This window comes from Astyanax mexicanus, chromosome 14, assembly GCF_023375975.1.
Source record: "Astyanax mexicanus isolate ESR-SI-001 chromosome 14, AstMex3_surface, whole genome shotgun sequence".
Classification (NCBI taxonomy): domain Eukaryota; kingdom Metazoa; phylum Chordata; class Actinopteri; order Characiformes; family Acestrorhamphidae; genus Astyanax; species Astyanax mexicanus.
The window spans coordinates 11,354,522-11,372,140 of record NC_064421.1 but is presented as its reverse complement, the minus strand read 5'-3'; the positions used below and the strand labels follow the sequence as shown (position 1 = coordinate 11,372,140).

General features: G+C 38.9%; 1 protein-coding gene across 1 annotated transcript in view; it reads left to right on the top strand.

The window, feature by feature from the left end:
• Positions 1 to 17,619, top strand: part of alk (ALK receptor tyrosine kinase) — a 797,750-nt gene that overhangs the window by 447,811 nt on the left and 332,320 nt on the right. The window contains exon 4 of the mRNA XM_049464193.1: positions 14,951 to 15,152. Within this exon, the coding sequence (XP_049320150.1) occupies positions 14,951 to 15,152 (202 nt within the window). The remainder of the gene's footprint in view (positions 1 to 14,950; positions 15,153 to 17,619) is intronic.

Sequence of the window (17,619 nt, the reverse complement as noted above, 5' to 3'; positions counted from 1 at the left end):
TTAAATACTGCAAAGAATTTAAGAATTTACTTGGCATGTTCTCCTCCACCAGTCTTACACACTGCTTTTGGATAACTTAATGTCATGCCTGGTTCAAACATTTAAGCAGTTCAGCTTGGTTTGATGGCTTGTGATCATCCATCTTTGGTGCAGTGTTTTCATGGTAAATCTTAGAACACTTCACGCTTCCCTCTGCTGACAATTTTTATGGAGATGCGGATTTCATTTTCCAGCAGGACTTGGCTTTTTTATTCATTTTATACATTTTATATTATTAATAAGAGATAATATCTATATTGGACATAGGCAATTGTTGTAAAGGTGTAGAATCAATTGATCTGATCAACTGAGGGTGTAGGAGATTTTATGAGAAGATGATTTTGTAAAAAAGAAAAAAAAAGTAAATTTTGCCATTTTTTGGGGGAAAGTGGTGATATTCTTATATATTTATAGGGAGTTTATACGTAGTTAGGAGCCACAATTGCTCTGAATCTTTTAAAGGTGTTTTTGAACTCCAGATTTTCAGTTTTTATTACTAACTTTCTGCTGCATTAAAAACAAAATCAAACAAATAATTTATTTAATACCATTTATTTTCCTCCTGCTGTTTCTTAGCAAAGTCAATAATGCTGCGTAACAAAGTCTGTATTGCTGACCTCATCTAACACCCAGACCGCTTGACACAATGATGCTAAAATCACATAAACACATGTGCTGAGTATCTTTTACTGCCGTGTTCTTATTGCTGAGTAATTGTCTTACACTCACTCCCATAGAAGACGCAACACACAGCGCCTCTGTTCTAATGCTGTATCACAGAACATTAAAGAGAGAGGGGCCTTGAAGATGCCGTCCCATAGGCATTCCGTTAGTTGTCTGCATTGATGCTACATGACTTTTCATCTCGGCTCCGGAGCCGGGGAGTGTGTCTTCTGTTGGCGCTTGTTTTTGCCACTGTGCCTCCACTGTGCTTTGTTCTCCTTGACATGGCCTTTTGTTTCGGGCATCACAGAGCCGAGCGGAGATCAAAGGTTCCTGGTGTCAGGCAAGTGAATCCCAAACAAAAAAAGGGGCCAACAAATAAGAATCAAACAAACAGGTGCTGAGGACGCGGTTGAGCAAAGATGAAACAGCACTGTCTGATCAGCGTAATGAGCATGACCACATGGCATCCCTTCTTATGAGACATGGCCTCATTTCCAAAATGGCTTACCTTCGGCACCTGAAAGACATGCACCAGTCTGTATTTTGTGGCAGAAATTCTGGTGAAATCAAAGGATATGCATGCAGCTCTTTTTCATTTAGTTCAACAACAAAGAAAAAAACAAAACCAAACAAAAAAATTGCACTGCATCATTGGATTCTAATGCTGGTCCTGGAGTACCCACGTTTTGGTGTTTTCTTGGCTCAAAACACCAAGTATCTAAGTAATTATTTAGATTTTAGCATCATTTTCCTGAGGTGAAGTTGATGTGCAATGTGTAACCAAGACTGTAACTGAGAGAGCCACAAGATAGTAAATAAGACAGTGGTCTAGACAGCAACCTAGAAGGCAGCCAAGACAGTAATCGAGATGATAACGGAGACAGCCACAAGACAATAACTGAGACAGTAACTGAGACAGCCACAAAACAACAACTGAGACAACAACTGAGACAGCCACAAAACAGAAGCCGAGACAGTAACTGAGACAGTGATCAAGACAGTGATTGAGGAAGTAACTGAGACAGTGATCAAGACAGTAATTGACGAAGTGATTAAAGCAGTGATCAAGACAGTAATTGAGGAAGTGACTGAGACAGTGCTCAAGACAGCAATCTAGAAGGCAACTAAAAGAGTAATTGAGACAGTAACTGAGACATCAACTCTGACAGTAACTGAGACAGGAACTGAGAAAGGAACTGAGACATTAACCAAGACAGTTACTGAGACAGTGTCTGAATCAGTGATCAAGACAGTGATTGAGACAGTAACCAAGATAGTAACCTAGATGGTAACCGAGACAGCAACCGAGACAGCAACCAAGACAGAAATGGAGATAGCAACAAGACAGTTACTAAGAAAGTAACTGAGATAGTAACCAAGACACTAACTGAGACAGTAACCAAGACAGTAACTGATACAGCCACAAGAAAGTAAATGAAACAGTGATCAAGACAGCAACCTTGAAGGCAGCCAAACCAGTAACTGAGACAATAACCGAGACATCCACAAGACAGTAACTGAGACAGTCAGAATAAAGCAACTGAAACAGCGAAACAGTAACCGAGAAAGCCACAAGACACCACTGAGACAGTAATTGAGACAGTAATTAATACGGCAACCTAGAAGGCAACTAAGAGAGTAATTGAGACAGTGACCAAGACAGTAACTGAAACAGTAACTGAGACAGTCACCAAGACAGTAACTGAAGACAGTGATCAAGACAGTGTTTGAGGTAGTAACTGAGACAGTGATCAAGATAATAATTGAGGAAGTAACTGAGACAGTGATTAAGACAGCAACCTAGAAGGCAACTGAAAGAGTAATTGAGACAGTAACTAAGACATCAGCTGTGACAGGATCTGACACAGGAACTGTGATCTTGAAAGCAACCAAGACAGTAACTGAGACACTAACTGAATCAGTGATAAAGACAGAGATTAAGACAGTAACCTAGATGATAACCGAGACAGCAGGCGAGACAGCAGCAGAGACAGCAACCGAGACAGTAACAAAAATAGGAACCCAGACAGTGATCAAGACAGAGATTGAGACAGTAACCTAGATGGTAACCGAGACAGTAACCAAGAAAGCAACCGAGACAGTAACTGAGACAGTAACCGAGACAGTAACTGAGACAGTAATCAAGATGGCAACCTAGAAGGCAACTGAGAGAGTAATTAAGACAGTGACCTGAGACGGTAACTGAGTCCGTAAACGAGACTGTAACTGAGTAATATAAATCTTCAAAAACAAATGCAAACTTTAAAAGCGGGGCTAAACTGTGAACACTTGTTTTAAAATATAAGGAGTGTAAAGGTCATCCACGTTATCGTCTTTCACCATCAACAGTTTGCAAAAACAATGGTTCGCTCTGCTACCAGCTGTTTAATATACACTACTGTTAAAATAACATTTTCACTTCCAGTTAATTGCCTGTAGAAATGTTTCTTGTTGTGTTTTCGTTCAGATAAAGGTTCCAGTCGTCTTGAGCGTTTGTTCTCATCCTGTGAACGCCTAATTGGAAGAAGTCTTGTGTAAACTCCAGTGATCAGCGCTGGCATGGGAAGGTGCACGGAAATGATTGGGATCGTGGAGAGCGCTGTCATGATATCCGCTGATACAGGCGACCCAGTCTAGGTGCAAATTAGAGCTGCATTCTTCCTCCTTAGGGTCAACATGTCTGTTGACAGGCTACGAAGTGAAGTTCTCTGTGTTCCCAGCTCATATCTCCATGCCAACTGCGGTACAGTATTTTTAATAAAAGTGCAGATAATCTAATTAATTTAAACCTGTGTTAATGTAATATAGAGGTTGCAGCTCGATCTAGGAGTAATATAGTGACCCGTGAGCAAACATTTAACAGTTATACAAAAACTGAAATTCATATTTTATACTAAAGGTTACATGGAGGTTTGCCTTATTTTACATTATGGTTATACGCATGTAAATATTATCGTACGTTTTTCCTATCCTTATTTAATAGATTGGTAGATTACCATGATAAAATGGCTAGCATAGCAGATACACTATGCCACCTTTATCAAATCCCAAGTTAAGAATGATCAAGGCTATCGCAATGTCATGTCAGTATGATGATATACGAGTGAATCTTCATACTATAAATAGATCTGTATTTTCCTATTTCCTATTTTCTATCCTATTAATATATTGTATGATATATTATATGATATATGAAACAATACATAATATGGCTATACCCTATGGTGCATTACGTAAGGATGCCTACATCGAAGTGAGCAAGGGTGTGGCCATGAACAAAACTGTAATTCTTAAAAAAAAATACTAATAAATAAAATAAAAAAAAACATTTTCCTCATCTAAACAGATTTCTCTTCTAAAAACCACTGTTTATCTGGGTGAGTTAAGCGCTTCCGTTTATTTAAAGTAAGCTTATATTTCCAATATTTTGTCAATATAAGAGTCAGTTTTCAGTGAAGTATCTAAAGCACTAAGGCTGGGTGCAGCAGCATTAGCATTAGCCGCTAACTGCAGGAACCTGAGGAACCTGAGGGCCGAGTGTTCCAGCAACCCAGGGTGCTATCAGCTAGCGGTTTGTCCCGCGTAGCTTGTTTGTTAACACTTTATAATAATAACTTTCATTAATATACTATTAACCAATGATTAATAACTGTTGTGTTTCACATTTTAGAAACTAAAACGTTGCTATTACATTTGTAAATACTGATGAACGCATTGGCAACATGAACTGAAATTGATGAACATTTGCCCAGTTTAAAATTTATTAATAAACTAGCGATTTATTAATGTTCAAATTCTGATGAGCTAATGATTTGCTAACATTTGTAATATGAATATCCATGCTAATAAACAGGTGTCATGTTTGAGCATTTGTTTTAAATTATTTAAATTCTGATGAACTACCGCTTTGTTCACATCCACTGATCATTTGTTAAAAATATATTAATGAAAGTTATTATAAAGGGTTACCGCTTGTTTTAACATGGAAAACACGCAGACTATATTCCGATATACTCACTTCTGAAAGGCAAAAGAGCTAGCATTGGGGTTAGCGGCGAATGCTAATGCTAATGCTAATGCTGCTGCACCTAGCCTTAGTGCTGGAGAAACTTCACTGAAAACTCACCCATATAATGCTGTACCTTAGCGGAGGTGGTTTCCGTTTGAGAGTATGCTTTGTGCGATTGGCTGCTGCTTATCGCCAGAGTGTGATGGCTGATTGTATATGATTAAGTGTGGAATATGGTTTTAAATCAACCTTGGGTGTCTAGAAAAGCTTTATATAAGTGTGACTTCATCATTATCTTTGAATTGGTTGATTAAATTAGTGACCAAATCTGATTATTTCTCACAGTTTTTTCACTTTTGTAAAAACTTCTCAAACTGATGCTTTCAAAAAAAACTAAAAAAAGACTTACCATGACTTTTACAGCAGAACAAATTGCATGTGGAACACAGGACAGGATGCCTAGAGAGCCCTTGTCTAAAGTCTTGTTCTGCTGTTAGTGTTAGAGTGCTCTACCCGTTTCTTGAGGCAATGACAAGAAAAAACAAAAAAAAAACAACAACTTTGAAATTATTCTAAATGCAAATGCAGTATTTTTTATTACGGTTCCATTTGCAAATAGACTTCATGCATTCCAGTATTTCATTTACTGTAGACGATAGTGGCAGCGTTTTTTGTGTACGCCTCTGGCTCCAGCTCCCTTCTACCCCCCCCTTCCGCCCCCCTTACAAAAGTAAAATTATGATAACCACAGAGTCAGCTGCGTTCTGGTTTTACGGGGTCAGTGAATGTTCTGTGTTGCCAAGTAAAGCAATTTAGCGCAGTTTGATAATATGCTATAATCTGCAATAAAAAAAAAAAAACTATATTGCAAACCGTGAACATCAAGCGTTCCTCTCATTCGAAAGGGAACAAAACAAAACATATTGTCTTTTTTTAAGAGGATTTAAGTCAAATTCATTTTAATTGTTGGTTTTCTCTCCAGCTTTTGGCCAGATTACATTATCTCCGCGAAATAGCATGCTTGTAAATATTGCCGCTGTTTTGGTATTCTATCACCTAAATGCTTTGCGCTGATTAAATTTGTAATGAAGTATGAGAACGAGAAGATGCGCCACCGCGGTGGTGGCGGTGTTTATTTTTGGGAATAACTGTCACTCGGAATGAAAATTGTCTTGCACGCAGTTGTCTAGACTGATAGCCTGTAAGCAATTTACTTACTGACTTATGATAAACGTGGACAGCCTTCAAAGCGGCAGAGGATTCATGGATTGCAGAGAAAAACTCCATCAGATTTCAGGTGGTGGAGTTTTATAAGAAGTTGCTGTATCTCTGCCTTCAGCACTGAGACAGTTATTTTTGTTTTTACAGCATAAATTGAAGCTTATTTTTGTTCTTTGCATTATTTTAAATCTTTGAGATGAGCTTTGTGGCATTGCCTTCCATTGTTGAGTTTCCTTGAACTGATTGTACAAAACAGAAACCTTATACTGTATTAACTATGTCCAGAATCAGGCTAAAAACTTTATAAATGCTTTATTAATGTGTAATTAGTCTTTATATACTTTTGTATAGATGGGGCCACAACAAAGAAATACTTAAAAATGTGTTCTTAACTTTGGAGACTAGGAAGACGTTTGGGAAAATCTGTAAAATTGGCATTTTTAAAGTTCTTTTCTTCATAAAGTTGCTTGTAATTCGCTAAGATCATTAATTATTGGTGAACGCACACCAGGATGGGAATCCTGTTCACAGAGAGCACAGATAGGTCTACTGAGCACTAAAACAGACCAATCAGGATGCTTTCTATGACATACTATTGCTACATTTATTTCTCAACCACTCTCGAATAGGCCAATTAATTGCTTCAAAAACAAAAGTGAGCCTGGTATACAATGTACTGTACTTACCATTTACAGGCATCATAGAGGTGCTATAAACATTCAGGAGAATCCCGGGAGTCTCAGGATAAGTGGGCTGTCTGGAATAAGTGCTGTACAAGGAAAGACTAGGAGTGATGGACTGCAGTGCTGTGAACATCTATTATCAGTGGCAGGTAAAAGACTGAAGTCTGCCACTGAGGAAGTCCAAGATTCAGTTGCAGTGGGTGTTTTCACTTCACAGCTTTTTGAGCTTAGAAATCTCCTCAGAATCTCATAGAAATCTCTCTGAAATCTCTCGGATCTTGTGCTGGTTAAGTGCACAGTTTCTGGGTGGTCCTCTGTGGATTTTGTTCAAGTTACTCCAGTCATAGTAAAATAAATACTAATTTTAAACACTTTCCAAGTGCACACAGTGAGATTATCAAAACATACTGTATTTCTATGCTGTCAGTCTTCACTTTTAATCAAATCAAATAAATTCAAATCAGATAAATCATCACATAACATAGAGTAAGTACAGGTGTACAGGTGATTAAAACAAACTGGTGCATACATCCAATAGGTATGCTACAGACTAGACTTAGATTTTGTATAATAAAGTAGAATAAAAAAATAAGATGCTTAAGTGTATAATGTAGTGGAGTTATGTAGGTTGAGTTTGTTTTGTATAAGTTTTGTAGGAGCATATAAAGACCATCCACTCCCAACCTGCAGCCACCCACTCCCAACCTGCAGCCATCCAATCTCAACCCACAGCCTTCCAACCCAACCCACAGCCATCCAATCCCACCCACAACCATTCATTCCCACCCACAGCCTTCCAATCCCAACCATAACCATGTTACACTACCCGTAGCCAGTCAGTCCCAACCCACAGCCATCTAATCCCAACCTACAGCCATCCAATCCCAACCCACAGCCATCCAATCCCACCCACAGCCATCCAGTCCCAACTCACAGCCATCCAATCCCAACCCACAGCCATCCAATCCCACCCACAGCCATCCAGTCCCAACTCACAGCCATCCAATCCCAACCCACAGCCATCCAATCCCAACTCTCTGCCATCCAATCCCACCCACAACCATCCAATTCCACCCACAGCCATCCAATCCCAACCCACAGCCATTCAAGTCCAACCCACCACTCACAATCATTTTACCCCACTCACAACCATCCAACCCCACCTACAACCATTCCATCCCATTCACAACCATCCAACCCCATTCACTACCATCTTAACCCCACCCATAACCTTCTCCCCCCATTCATTACCTTCTTACCCCGCTCACAACCATCTAATCCCACCCACAGCCATCCAATCCAAACCCACAGCCATCCAACCCTACCCACAGCCATCCAATCCCAACACACAGCCACCTAACCCCGCCCACAACCATCTCACACCACTCTTAACCATCTCACCCCTCCCCACCCATAACCTTCTCCCCCATTCACTACCATCTTACCCCACTCACAACCATCTAATCCCACCCACAGCCATCCAATCCAAACCGACAGCCATCCAACACTACCCACAGCCATCCAACCCCACCCACAACCATCTCACGCCACCCACAACCATCTCACACCACTCTTAACCATCTCACCCCACCCCACCCATAACCATCCAACCCCACCCATAACCTTCTCCCCCCATTCACTACCATCTTACCCCACTCACAACCATCTAATCCCACCCACAGCCATCCAATGCAAACCCACAGCCCTCCAACACTACCCACAGCCATCCAACCCCACCCACAACCATCTCACGCCACTCTCAACCATCTCACCTCATCCCACCCACAACCATCCAACCCCATTCACAACCTTCTCATCCCATCTCACACCACCCACACCTATCTCACCCCATTTAATACCATCTCGCTCAACCCACCTTATTCACAACCATCCCAACTTTAATTACTTCACGCATAACCATACCATCCTATTCACAACCATCTCATCCCACCCCACTCCACCCACCACCATCCTACCCCACCCCAGTTAAAGTAAATAATCCTCTTAACTAGAAATACCTCAGTAAAGACACATGAATGAACTAAGTACTAAGTAAGCCAAGAATTATATTTCTTTTAATCTTCCTTCTTCTCTGCCGTGTGAGTTTTACTCACACACAGATTCGGACTTGCCAGTAATTGTTTGCGGCGGCTGTTCCGCCACCTTCCTCACTGTGATCAGAGGACATTTTTCTCCCATGGGCTTTAATGGGTTTTGTTCCTGCTTAGAGCTGGAGCTGCCTTCGCAGTAGCCGGTGTGGCAGTAAGATTGTGTGGGCTGTGGGACACGCTGGGAAGGAACCTGCTGGAAGCGCTTCTGCTTCGCCTGCCAGACTGTCTGAAGTACATTGTGGATCATGCAAATGGGACCAAGGCCTATAATGAGCTCTACCTAAACTGCTTCTATTCACAGGGCTTTAGAATGCCCACCCCTACCTCCTCCGGTGTCTGCTGGACAGGAGAGCCATCTTGAAAAGAACACAATGGAACTGAAAAAACAAAATAAATAAATAAAATCTTTTTTTTTTTTTTTTTTTTTTTGAAGAAGAAGAAGAAGGAGGTGCAACCAGGGCCACAGAACAGAGACAAATTGCCTTTTTTCCCCAGTTCCCCATGCCACGCTCCGACAGCATTTCCATTCAGCCATATTTATCCCCCCTGGATTTATTTCATTATCTTTTCATTTTGCCTCATTCTGTTAAACCTCCCAAATTGGGATTCCCACAATGACATAGTAATGAGGTTCTCAGTGTGTACGATTAAATTATTACATGGATTTTTTTTACAGCATCTGTTTTTGCCATTCAGTGTCTTCAGCAAATTCGCAAATCTAACCAGAACAAATCTGTATAAAATGCCTAAATAAGGTTAATTTTGTAAATACCTTGACATACCAAAAGTCATGTGACTGAGGAGTATAAAACTTCATCCTAAAGTCTTGCCTAGGGGACAATTTGGGAATGCTTGAAAATGTACAGCACCAGTCAAAAGTTTGGACTTTTGGCTCTTCCCATTCAATGTATTTTTTTCTTTCTTTTTATGATTTTATATCTTTTTTACATTGTAAATTTAATACTGAGGACATTAAAGCTATACGCTATAGAAACACATGCAGAATTATTTAGTAAATATTCTAGAATATGTTTTATACTTTAGATTATTCTATAGACGTTGAACAATTATGTTTGAGGACAGATCTGCACACTCTTGGTATTTTAATCTCAGTGTCTCCATGAGGGAGAGTCATCTGCAATAGTTTTCTCAGCGTCTTAAAGAAGATTATGGAGGTGCTGAACAATAGTTGCTGTTTTTTTTTTTTTTTTTTTTCACACTGTGAAGCTCCAGCTCATCCTAAATGACCTCAAATTACCATCTCATTTCATCAGGTTTAGATCAGGGATTAGTAATTACATATGTGTCCCATAGCTGTTTACATGCCTTTAATATTAATCTACAATGTAGAAAATAAATTAAATAAAGAAATAAAGAAAACTTGAATGAGAAGATGTGTCCAAGCTTGTGAATGATGCTGCATAAGCTGTGAGGTGTTATCTTGTGACTGGGTGTCTGGCTACAATTGTCCGTGCAATCAGAAAAAGTGACTCTGGAAACAAAAAAAAAAAAAAAAATCACATGCAAATTCCATGCAGGAGATGTAATGTCTCTAATTGAATAGAGCATTTTAACATTCAAAAACATTACAGCAGTGGTTCCCAAGCCTCTTCTGCAGTGTCTGTTTTTTGTAGATACAAATATTTTCCAGCTCATGTTGTTCCCAAATAACGTCTTAACTTTAGTTCGGTTTCAGTGTCAGAAGCCTGTATTCTCAAACACGATACACTGCAGTCTCTCCTTGTTTTTCACCCTTGTACCAGTGAAGCCGAGGGCAATATATGCCTCACCATATTATATTGTCTTTGCTTTGTCTTCCCCATGCATAAGGCCATTTTTTTCAAAGTTTATTCCACCTAGTGTCTTATCACTTTCCTTAAACCGAGAGAAGACATCATCCTCATCAGAGACCACGATTGCTTCAGTTGAGTGTCAGAAACACTTTATTTTTCATTTATTATTGGCTATTTCACTGCAAACAAAACATTAAGAGATGCGCTACACCCAAAATCATTGTAATGGTTCTACAAGGATACAGGTAGCTACTGTTTCACAACCTTAATAAGTCAAATGAAGCAATGTTCGCTAACAACCCTGTTATTGATGTAAGTCAGTTTAAAGGATAAATCTGGCGTGTTTTATCAAATAGCCCACCTCGGTTTACCTCCAACATTCCCAAATACAGCACTTTTAGCCGATGTTCCCAACAGACTTACAATGCTAGTAATGGGGGCATAGTGTTGCCCATGCTAAGAGATCACTATTTTTTACACTGTTAACAAGCTCAAAGTTGCTCCACTCTTCATTGGTAGAATTCTGAGGGTCCTGACATTCAAAATGAGTAAAAGTTTTGAAAGTGTACAGGTAGATTCATACACACAGTACCTTGAAGCAGTTCACTTAATGCCGCCATCTTGAAATAAAATCACAATAATTCAATTGAAAGTATCAAAAAGAATATGGCTCTGGAAAAAAATAAGAGGAAGAGGAAGATAGATGATAAAATGCCATCAAACCAAGCTAAATTCCTTGTATTTTTGCACCAGGAGTGCAGGCATAAAGGTATTCAAAAGCAGTGTGTACGACTGGTGGAGGAGAGCATGCCAAGATACATGAAGACTGTGATTAAAAAACAGATTTATTGCACCAAATGTTGATTTCTGAACTCTTAAAACTTGAACTTGTTTTCTTTGCATTATTTGAAGTCTGAAAGGGCTGTATTTTTTTGTAATTTCGGCCATTTCTCATTTTCTGCAAATAAATGCTCTAAATGACAATATTTTTATTTGGAATTTGGGAGAAATGTTGTCTGTAGTTTATAGAATAAAAAAGCAATGTTCATTTTACTTAAACATAAACCTATAAACAGCAAAATTAGAGAAATTGATTCAGAAACTGAAGTGGTCTCTTAATTGTTTTCCAGAGCTGTAGGTAGAATTGGGGAACAGATTGCAAGGTTGATGACTGTCTACATGAGAATGAAACTTACAAACTTGCTTGTCAGTCGACTTTTTAAGACTTGGGCACCTTGTATCAATAAACAATGTGTTTAATAAACTACCTGTCCACTTTCAAAGTTCTTAGAGCCTCATTTTTGTTACCAGGACCCTCAGAATTCTACTAACGAAGTCTGGAGCTACTTTGAGCTTATTAATGGTGTAAAAATAGCCCTTTTTTTGCATGAGCTACTATGCTATGCCCCTATCTCATGCATTGTAAGCCTGTCGAGAGCATCGGCTAAAAGTGTTATATTTTAGAATGCTTGTGGAAAACGGAGGTGTGTTATTCGACAAAATTTCTACTTATCATATTTCCCTACACACTAAGTCCATTTTACATCAGATTTCTCCTTTAAGCTTGTTAAAGGTTTTTCAGTGCTTGCCTTGGCTATTTTACAATTTATTTTTCTCAGACTAAGAAATAGTTAAGTGCGTGTGTTTTCTCTTTGAACCTTCTTTTTGGCTCACTTTACCTCACTCTACCTCCAGTTTAGTTGTATTGTATGTGGGCACAGTCTAGAGTGTGTCTAGAGGGAAGTGCTCCCTCTAGGTAGTACAAGGATTTACCGCAGCTTTAATAGTGTATTAATCGTGAAAACTCCAACATGATAGCAATAAAAATATATATGATTAATCAAACCCTACCCATCACTGTTTGATGAAACTATATCCTGTTTCGTTTGGAAGTGAAAGACTATAAGACAGTCCTATGACCCATGATATGATATATGATACATTAGCAGTAGTGTTGGTGCTGTATAGTTCTCCACCCAACTAGTCAATTTATCAGAGTGAATAATGATGATTTTGTCATTTTCAAATTACAGTAAACATCTTTGTGCGAGGGATGTAGCTTCCCGTCGAGAGAAAAACCCCACAAACAAACACAAATCCTGAGCGTAACGCAAAACAAATGCAGCGCAGAGTACAGATACTGTCTGAACACTGAAAATGGGGCATTCTGGATTTTGTTCCCCCTCTTTTCTCCAAATGATGATGTTTCCATTTCTCTTCTTTGAAAAGGAGAACTCGGTGCTCTTTCGTCTTTCTTCTTCCCCCGCCCTCGACAAAAGTTGCTGATTGAAGGAGCTGAATAAGGCTGTTGAGAGAGGGGACTGCAAATCAAAGCCCACAGACAGAGCTTTGATTTCAGTCCTCTCTTTCTCTCTTTCATTATTTATTTCATTATTTATCTCTCTGACTTTGTCTGTGTTCACGTTTTGACGCCGGAGCTCCGGGTCCGGGAGGAAGATACTGTGGCTCGCCCACGGTCCGCCACGCTGGTGCTTTCTCATCGCTGAGGGCAGTGGTGATCAGACATCACAGAGAGATGTGTATACTGTTGAGAGAACTGATTAGCATATCATAAATAAGCTTTTTTTTTTCAATAGTAGTGTTTCTAGTGCAAAATCTTTCATTTGACTAACCTCCTTCATTATTCATTTTATTATACTGTACATTATAGCTGGGGTTGCTATAGCTGTTTCTGAGCCTGTAAAACTGTGGTAACTCTTGGTCTTCCTTTGCTGTGGTGGTCCTGATGAGTGCCAGTTTCATCATAATGGCCGTTTTTGATGGTCTTTGTGACTGCAAATAAGGAAACTTTCAAAGTTCTTGATTGATTTATTTATTTATTTATTTTGGCAGATTGACTGACCTTCACATCAGTAATTGTTTTCTTTACTTAGTTAAGTAGTTCTCGCCATAATATGAATTGGAACATTACTCAAATAGAGCTGTTCACTGTATTCATTAACTCTACCTCTTCACAACTTTACAACTGATGCTCTCAAATAGGGCTGCACGATATTGAAAAAACGTACATTGCAAATGTTATTTTTTTCGACTATATAAATATATGTTGCCATATTAGACAATGCAGAGCCTGTGACGTCACCAGCCCCGCCCCAACCCTACCAGCACGCTGTCTCACGTCTGGATCAATCAAGAGCTGAGTCAGAGTCGAGCTCTCAAAACCCGAGAAAAACAGCAAAACAACAGTAATCTGCCCTTTAATCGGGCATTTAAATGGCTTTTTAAAAGGTAAATAAGAGCATTTGTTTTTCTGGGATTAAAAGCATGAATTCAGCTGTAACTGGAAATATCTGCACCACAAAACTGTGCAGGACTGAGGTGCACAGCTTTCCACACATGCTCACGTTTACAAGCACGTGCCCAACCATGTGGATGGAGGCCATGCGGTTATCTTGTGTTTACTTCTCAGGCAGCAGCAGCAGGCTGTCACTCACACAGACACAGAGACAGCGCTGTGTATCTAATGTTGTGTCAAGAATCAAACTATTGCAACATGACGTGTTTGATTTGTGATGACGATGCTTAACCGACATATCGTGCAGCCCTGCTCTCAAACACGTTAAGAGGACAATAAATTCAAGTAACTCATTCTTTACAAGTTCAGCACAGCTGTTAACTGAAAGCTATTCCAGCTACAGACTCTACTGAGAAAATGTCACAAAAATACTGTATATAAACCTTAATTTGTTTTTTTTTTCATATTTTTTTTGTTTACCAAATTATTTCATATGTTTTTTTTTTTTCTACATGGTTTGGATGATGTTAGAATACCACTTTGAAATAAGACTACCCTTATAAATGGTTTATAAATGGTTATAAATGGTGTAGACTAGATTATTAAGTATTATTGATTAGGTTGTAAATGCCTTAAAACCATTAATAAGCAGTTACAACACCAATTACATCAATTAAAAAGGCAACAGTGATCCATTGTTTGCTTAGTCATTTAATTCAACCGAGTCATTTAATTTATAGTTAAACATACTTACATATTATTTATTAATGTGTCAAGTTTAATGCTGTTTAATGGAAAACACAAAGTAAGATCAGTATCTAGAAAAGATCTGAGGTTTGACAAAAGAATAGAGTAGAGTTTTAAAGTATTTGTAGCCTAATTAATAACCATTAATAATCTCCTTTACTTTATAAACCATTCATAAACCCTTTATAAAGGCAGTCTTATTTTGAAGTGGTACGGATGTTAATATTAATCTACAATGCAGAACATTTTTTTTAAGAATAAAAAAAACACTAAATATAACTTTTGACTGTTACTGTATATCTTTTTTTTTTTTGATACTGCAGCTCACCCACAGTTCACGTGGGCCACGGTGTTCAGGCGAAGCATACAGACGTGTCCGTTCGGCGTTTTGCATACATATAACCTCTCCCGCTCTTCTTTTTCAGGCCGCTTCCTGTCAGTGAATGGCTCGGCTCTGGAGGGGCCGTGGGTGCTGAGTCCGTGGCTGCGTGCGCTCTATTGGCCCTGTGAATTGGATGTGACGGTGTTTCTGCACCCCAGGCAGAAAGGACGCTACACAGTGTGGCTCATCGAGAGAGACAAAGCGCCGCTGGCTCTGCTCACTACCGAACCGCCGCACATCACGGGGTGAGTTTCCCAGAATGCACACTTCCATTACTCTGCTTTTTTAATAAAAACTCTGCACTTCTGACGCGCAACAGAACGTCCGACAGTAACGTGCACACTGAGACCGAATCAAATGAATCAAATTCATTCAGACGTTGCCATAATCACTAAGCATGAAGCACGGTCGCTAAGACAGTCTGTAGCATAGCATTAAGATTAAGTACCATACTCACTAAGACTGTCATAATCACTTAGACCTCTGACTGTACCATAAACTCACAAGGCTTTTTGAATACATTGTAATCACTTATACTTCTGACTGTACTATAAAATCACTAAGACTTCTGACTTTAGTATAAAATCACTAAGACTTCTGACTGTACCATAAAATCACTAAGACTTCTGACTGCAATGTAATCACTAAGACTTCTGACTCTACTATAAAATCACTAAGAGTTCTGACTCTACTGTAAAATCGCTAAGACTTCTGACTGTGGCATAAAATCACTAAGACTTCTGACTGTAGCATGAAGTCACTAACTTCTGACTTTACTATAAAATCACTAAGACTTCTGACTGTACCATAAAATCACTAAGACTTCTGACTTTACTATAAAATCACTAAGACTTCTGACTGCAACATAATCACTAAGACTTCTGACACTAACATAATCACTAAGACTTCTGACTGTAACATAATTACTAAGACTTCTCACTGCAGCATAATCACTAAGACTTCTGACACTAACATAATCACTAAGACTTCTGACTGTAACATAATTACTAAGACTTCTCACTGCAGCATAATCACTAAGACTTCTGACACTAACATAATCACTAAAACTTCTGACTGTAACATAATTACTAAGACTTCTCACTGCAGCATAATCACTAAGACTTCTGACACTAACATAATCACTAAGACTTCTGACTGTAACATAATCACTAAGACTTCTGACACTAACATAATCACTAAAACTTCTGACTGTAACATAATTACTAAGACTTCTCACTGCAGCATAATCACTAAGACTTCTGACACTAACATAATCACTAAGACTTCTGACTGTAACATAATCACTAAGACTTCTGACACTAACATAATCACTAAAACTTCTGACTGTAACATAATCACTAAGACTTCTCACTGCAGCATAATCAATTAGATTTCTGACTGCAATACAATCACTAAGACATCTGGCTGTCAAAATCTCAAAGACCTCTGACAGTGCCCTAATCACTATGACTCCTGGTTAAGACCAGTCTCTGCTAAAACTGGCTGCCAAATGCTACATGTCCCTCAACATCAATACCTGACATTTACCTCAGACTGCAGTCTGAAGAGCTTTGTAGATTTGCTGCATGGGTGAAAAAAGCAGGAGGCCTTTATATTCTTATATACTAGTCTTTGAATAAAGTCAGAGTAAAGTACAGTGATCAACTGTACTTAATCCTTGGAGAAATGTTCTTATGTAATGATCTGTCAGTATGAAGGCTTCTGCATTAATTTCATCATGAACTATTATACACTGAAGGTCATTATGTGCTGAAATATGTTTGTTCAGACTCAAGAGACTCTAACGTATTTTGCAGATGTAAATCTGTCCATAATTGAATTTTATTCATGATTCATGCGTCATTATACCCACCACTGCTCCCACTCTGCGTCACAGAGTGAGTAACTGGTTCCAAATAATCACATCTATAATGGTGTTAACTTAAATGGCTCCATGTTGTCCAGTAAGCCATTAACCACTAGGAACGTCTACTGAAATATCTCACAGATATTCCCACATGCCTTATCCAAGTTTACAAACTGTGCTTTATAAGCTGTAGAACATTTACTAAGATTTAGCACTGTACATAAAACACTAAAACTTCGAAATGTACCATAAATCACTAAGATTTCAGACTGTACCTTAATTGATAAGACTTCTGACTACATCATAATCCCAGGACCTCTAACTATACTGCAATTGCTAAGACTTCTGACTCTACCGTAATCTCTAGGATTTCTGACTGTACTTTAATTGTTAAGACTTCTGACTGTACCATAATTCCTAGGATCCCTAGGACTTCTGACTATACTGTAATCACTAAGACTTCAGACTGTACTGCAGTCCGTAGGACTTTTGACTGCACCATAATCCCTAGAATTTCTGACTGTACCGTAATCCCTAGGAACTCTGACTGCACCATAATCACTTAGACCTCTAGCTGTACTGTAATCGCTAATACTTTTGACTGTACCGTTATCCCTAGGATTTTTGACTGTACCGTAATCCCTAGGATTTTGGACTGCACCCTAATCCCTAGGATTTTTGACTGTACTGTAATCACTAGGACTTCTGACTGTATCATAATTGCTAAGACTTCCGACTGTACCGTAATCACAAGGATTTCTGACTGTACCATGATGACCATGACTGTCCCTAACACTGCTGACTGTACTGTAATCCCTAAGACTGCTGACTGTACCGTAATTACT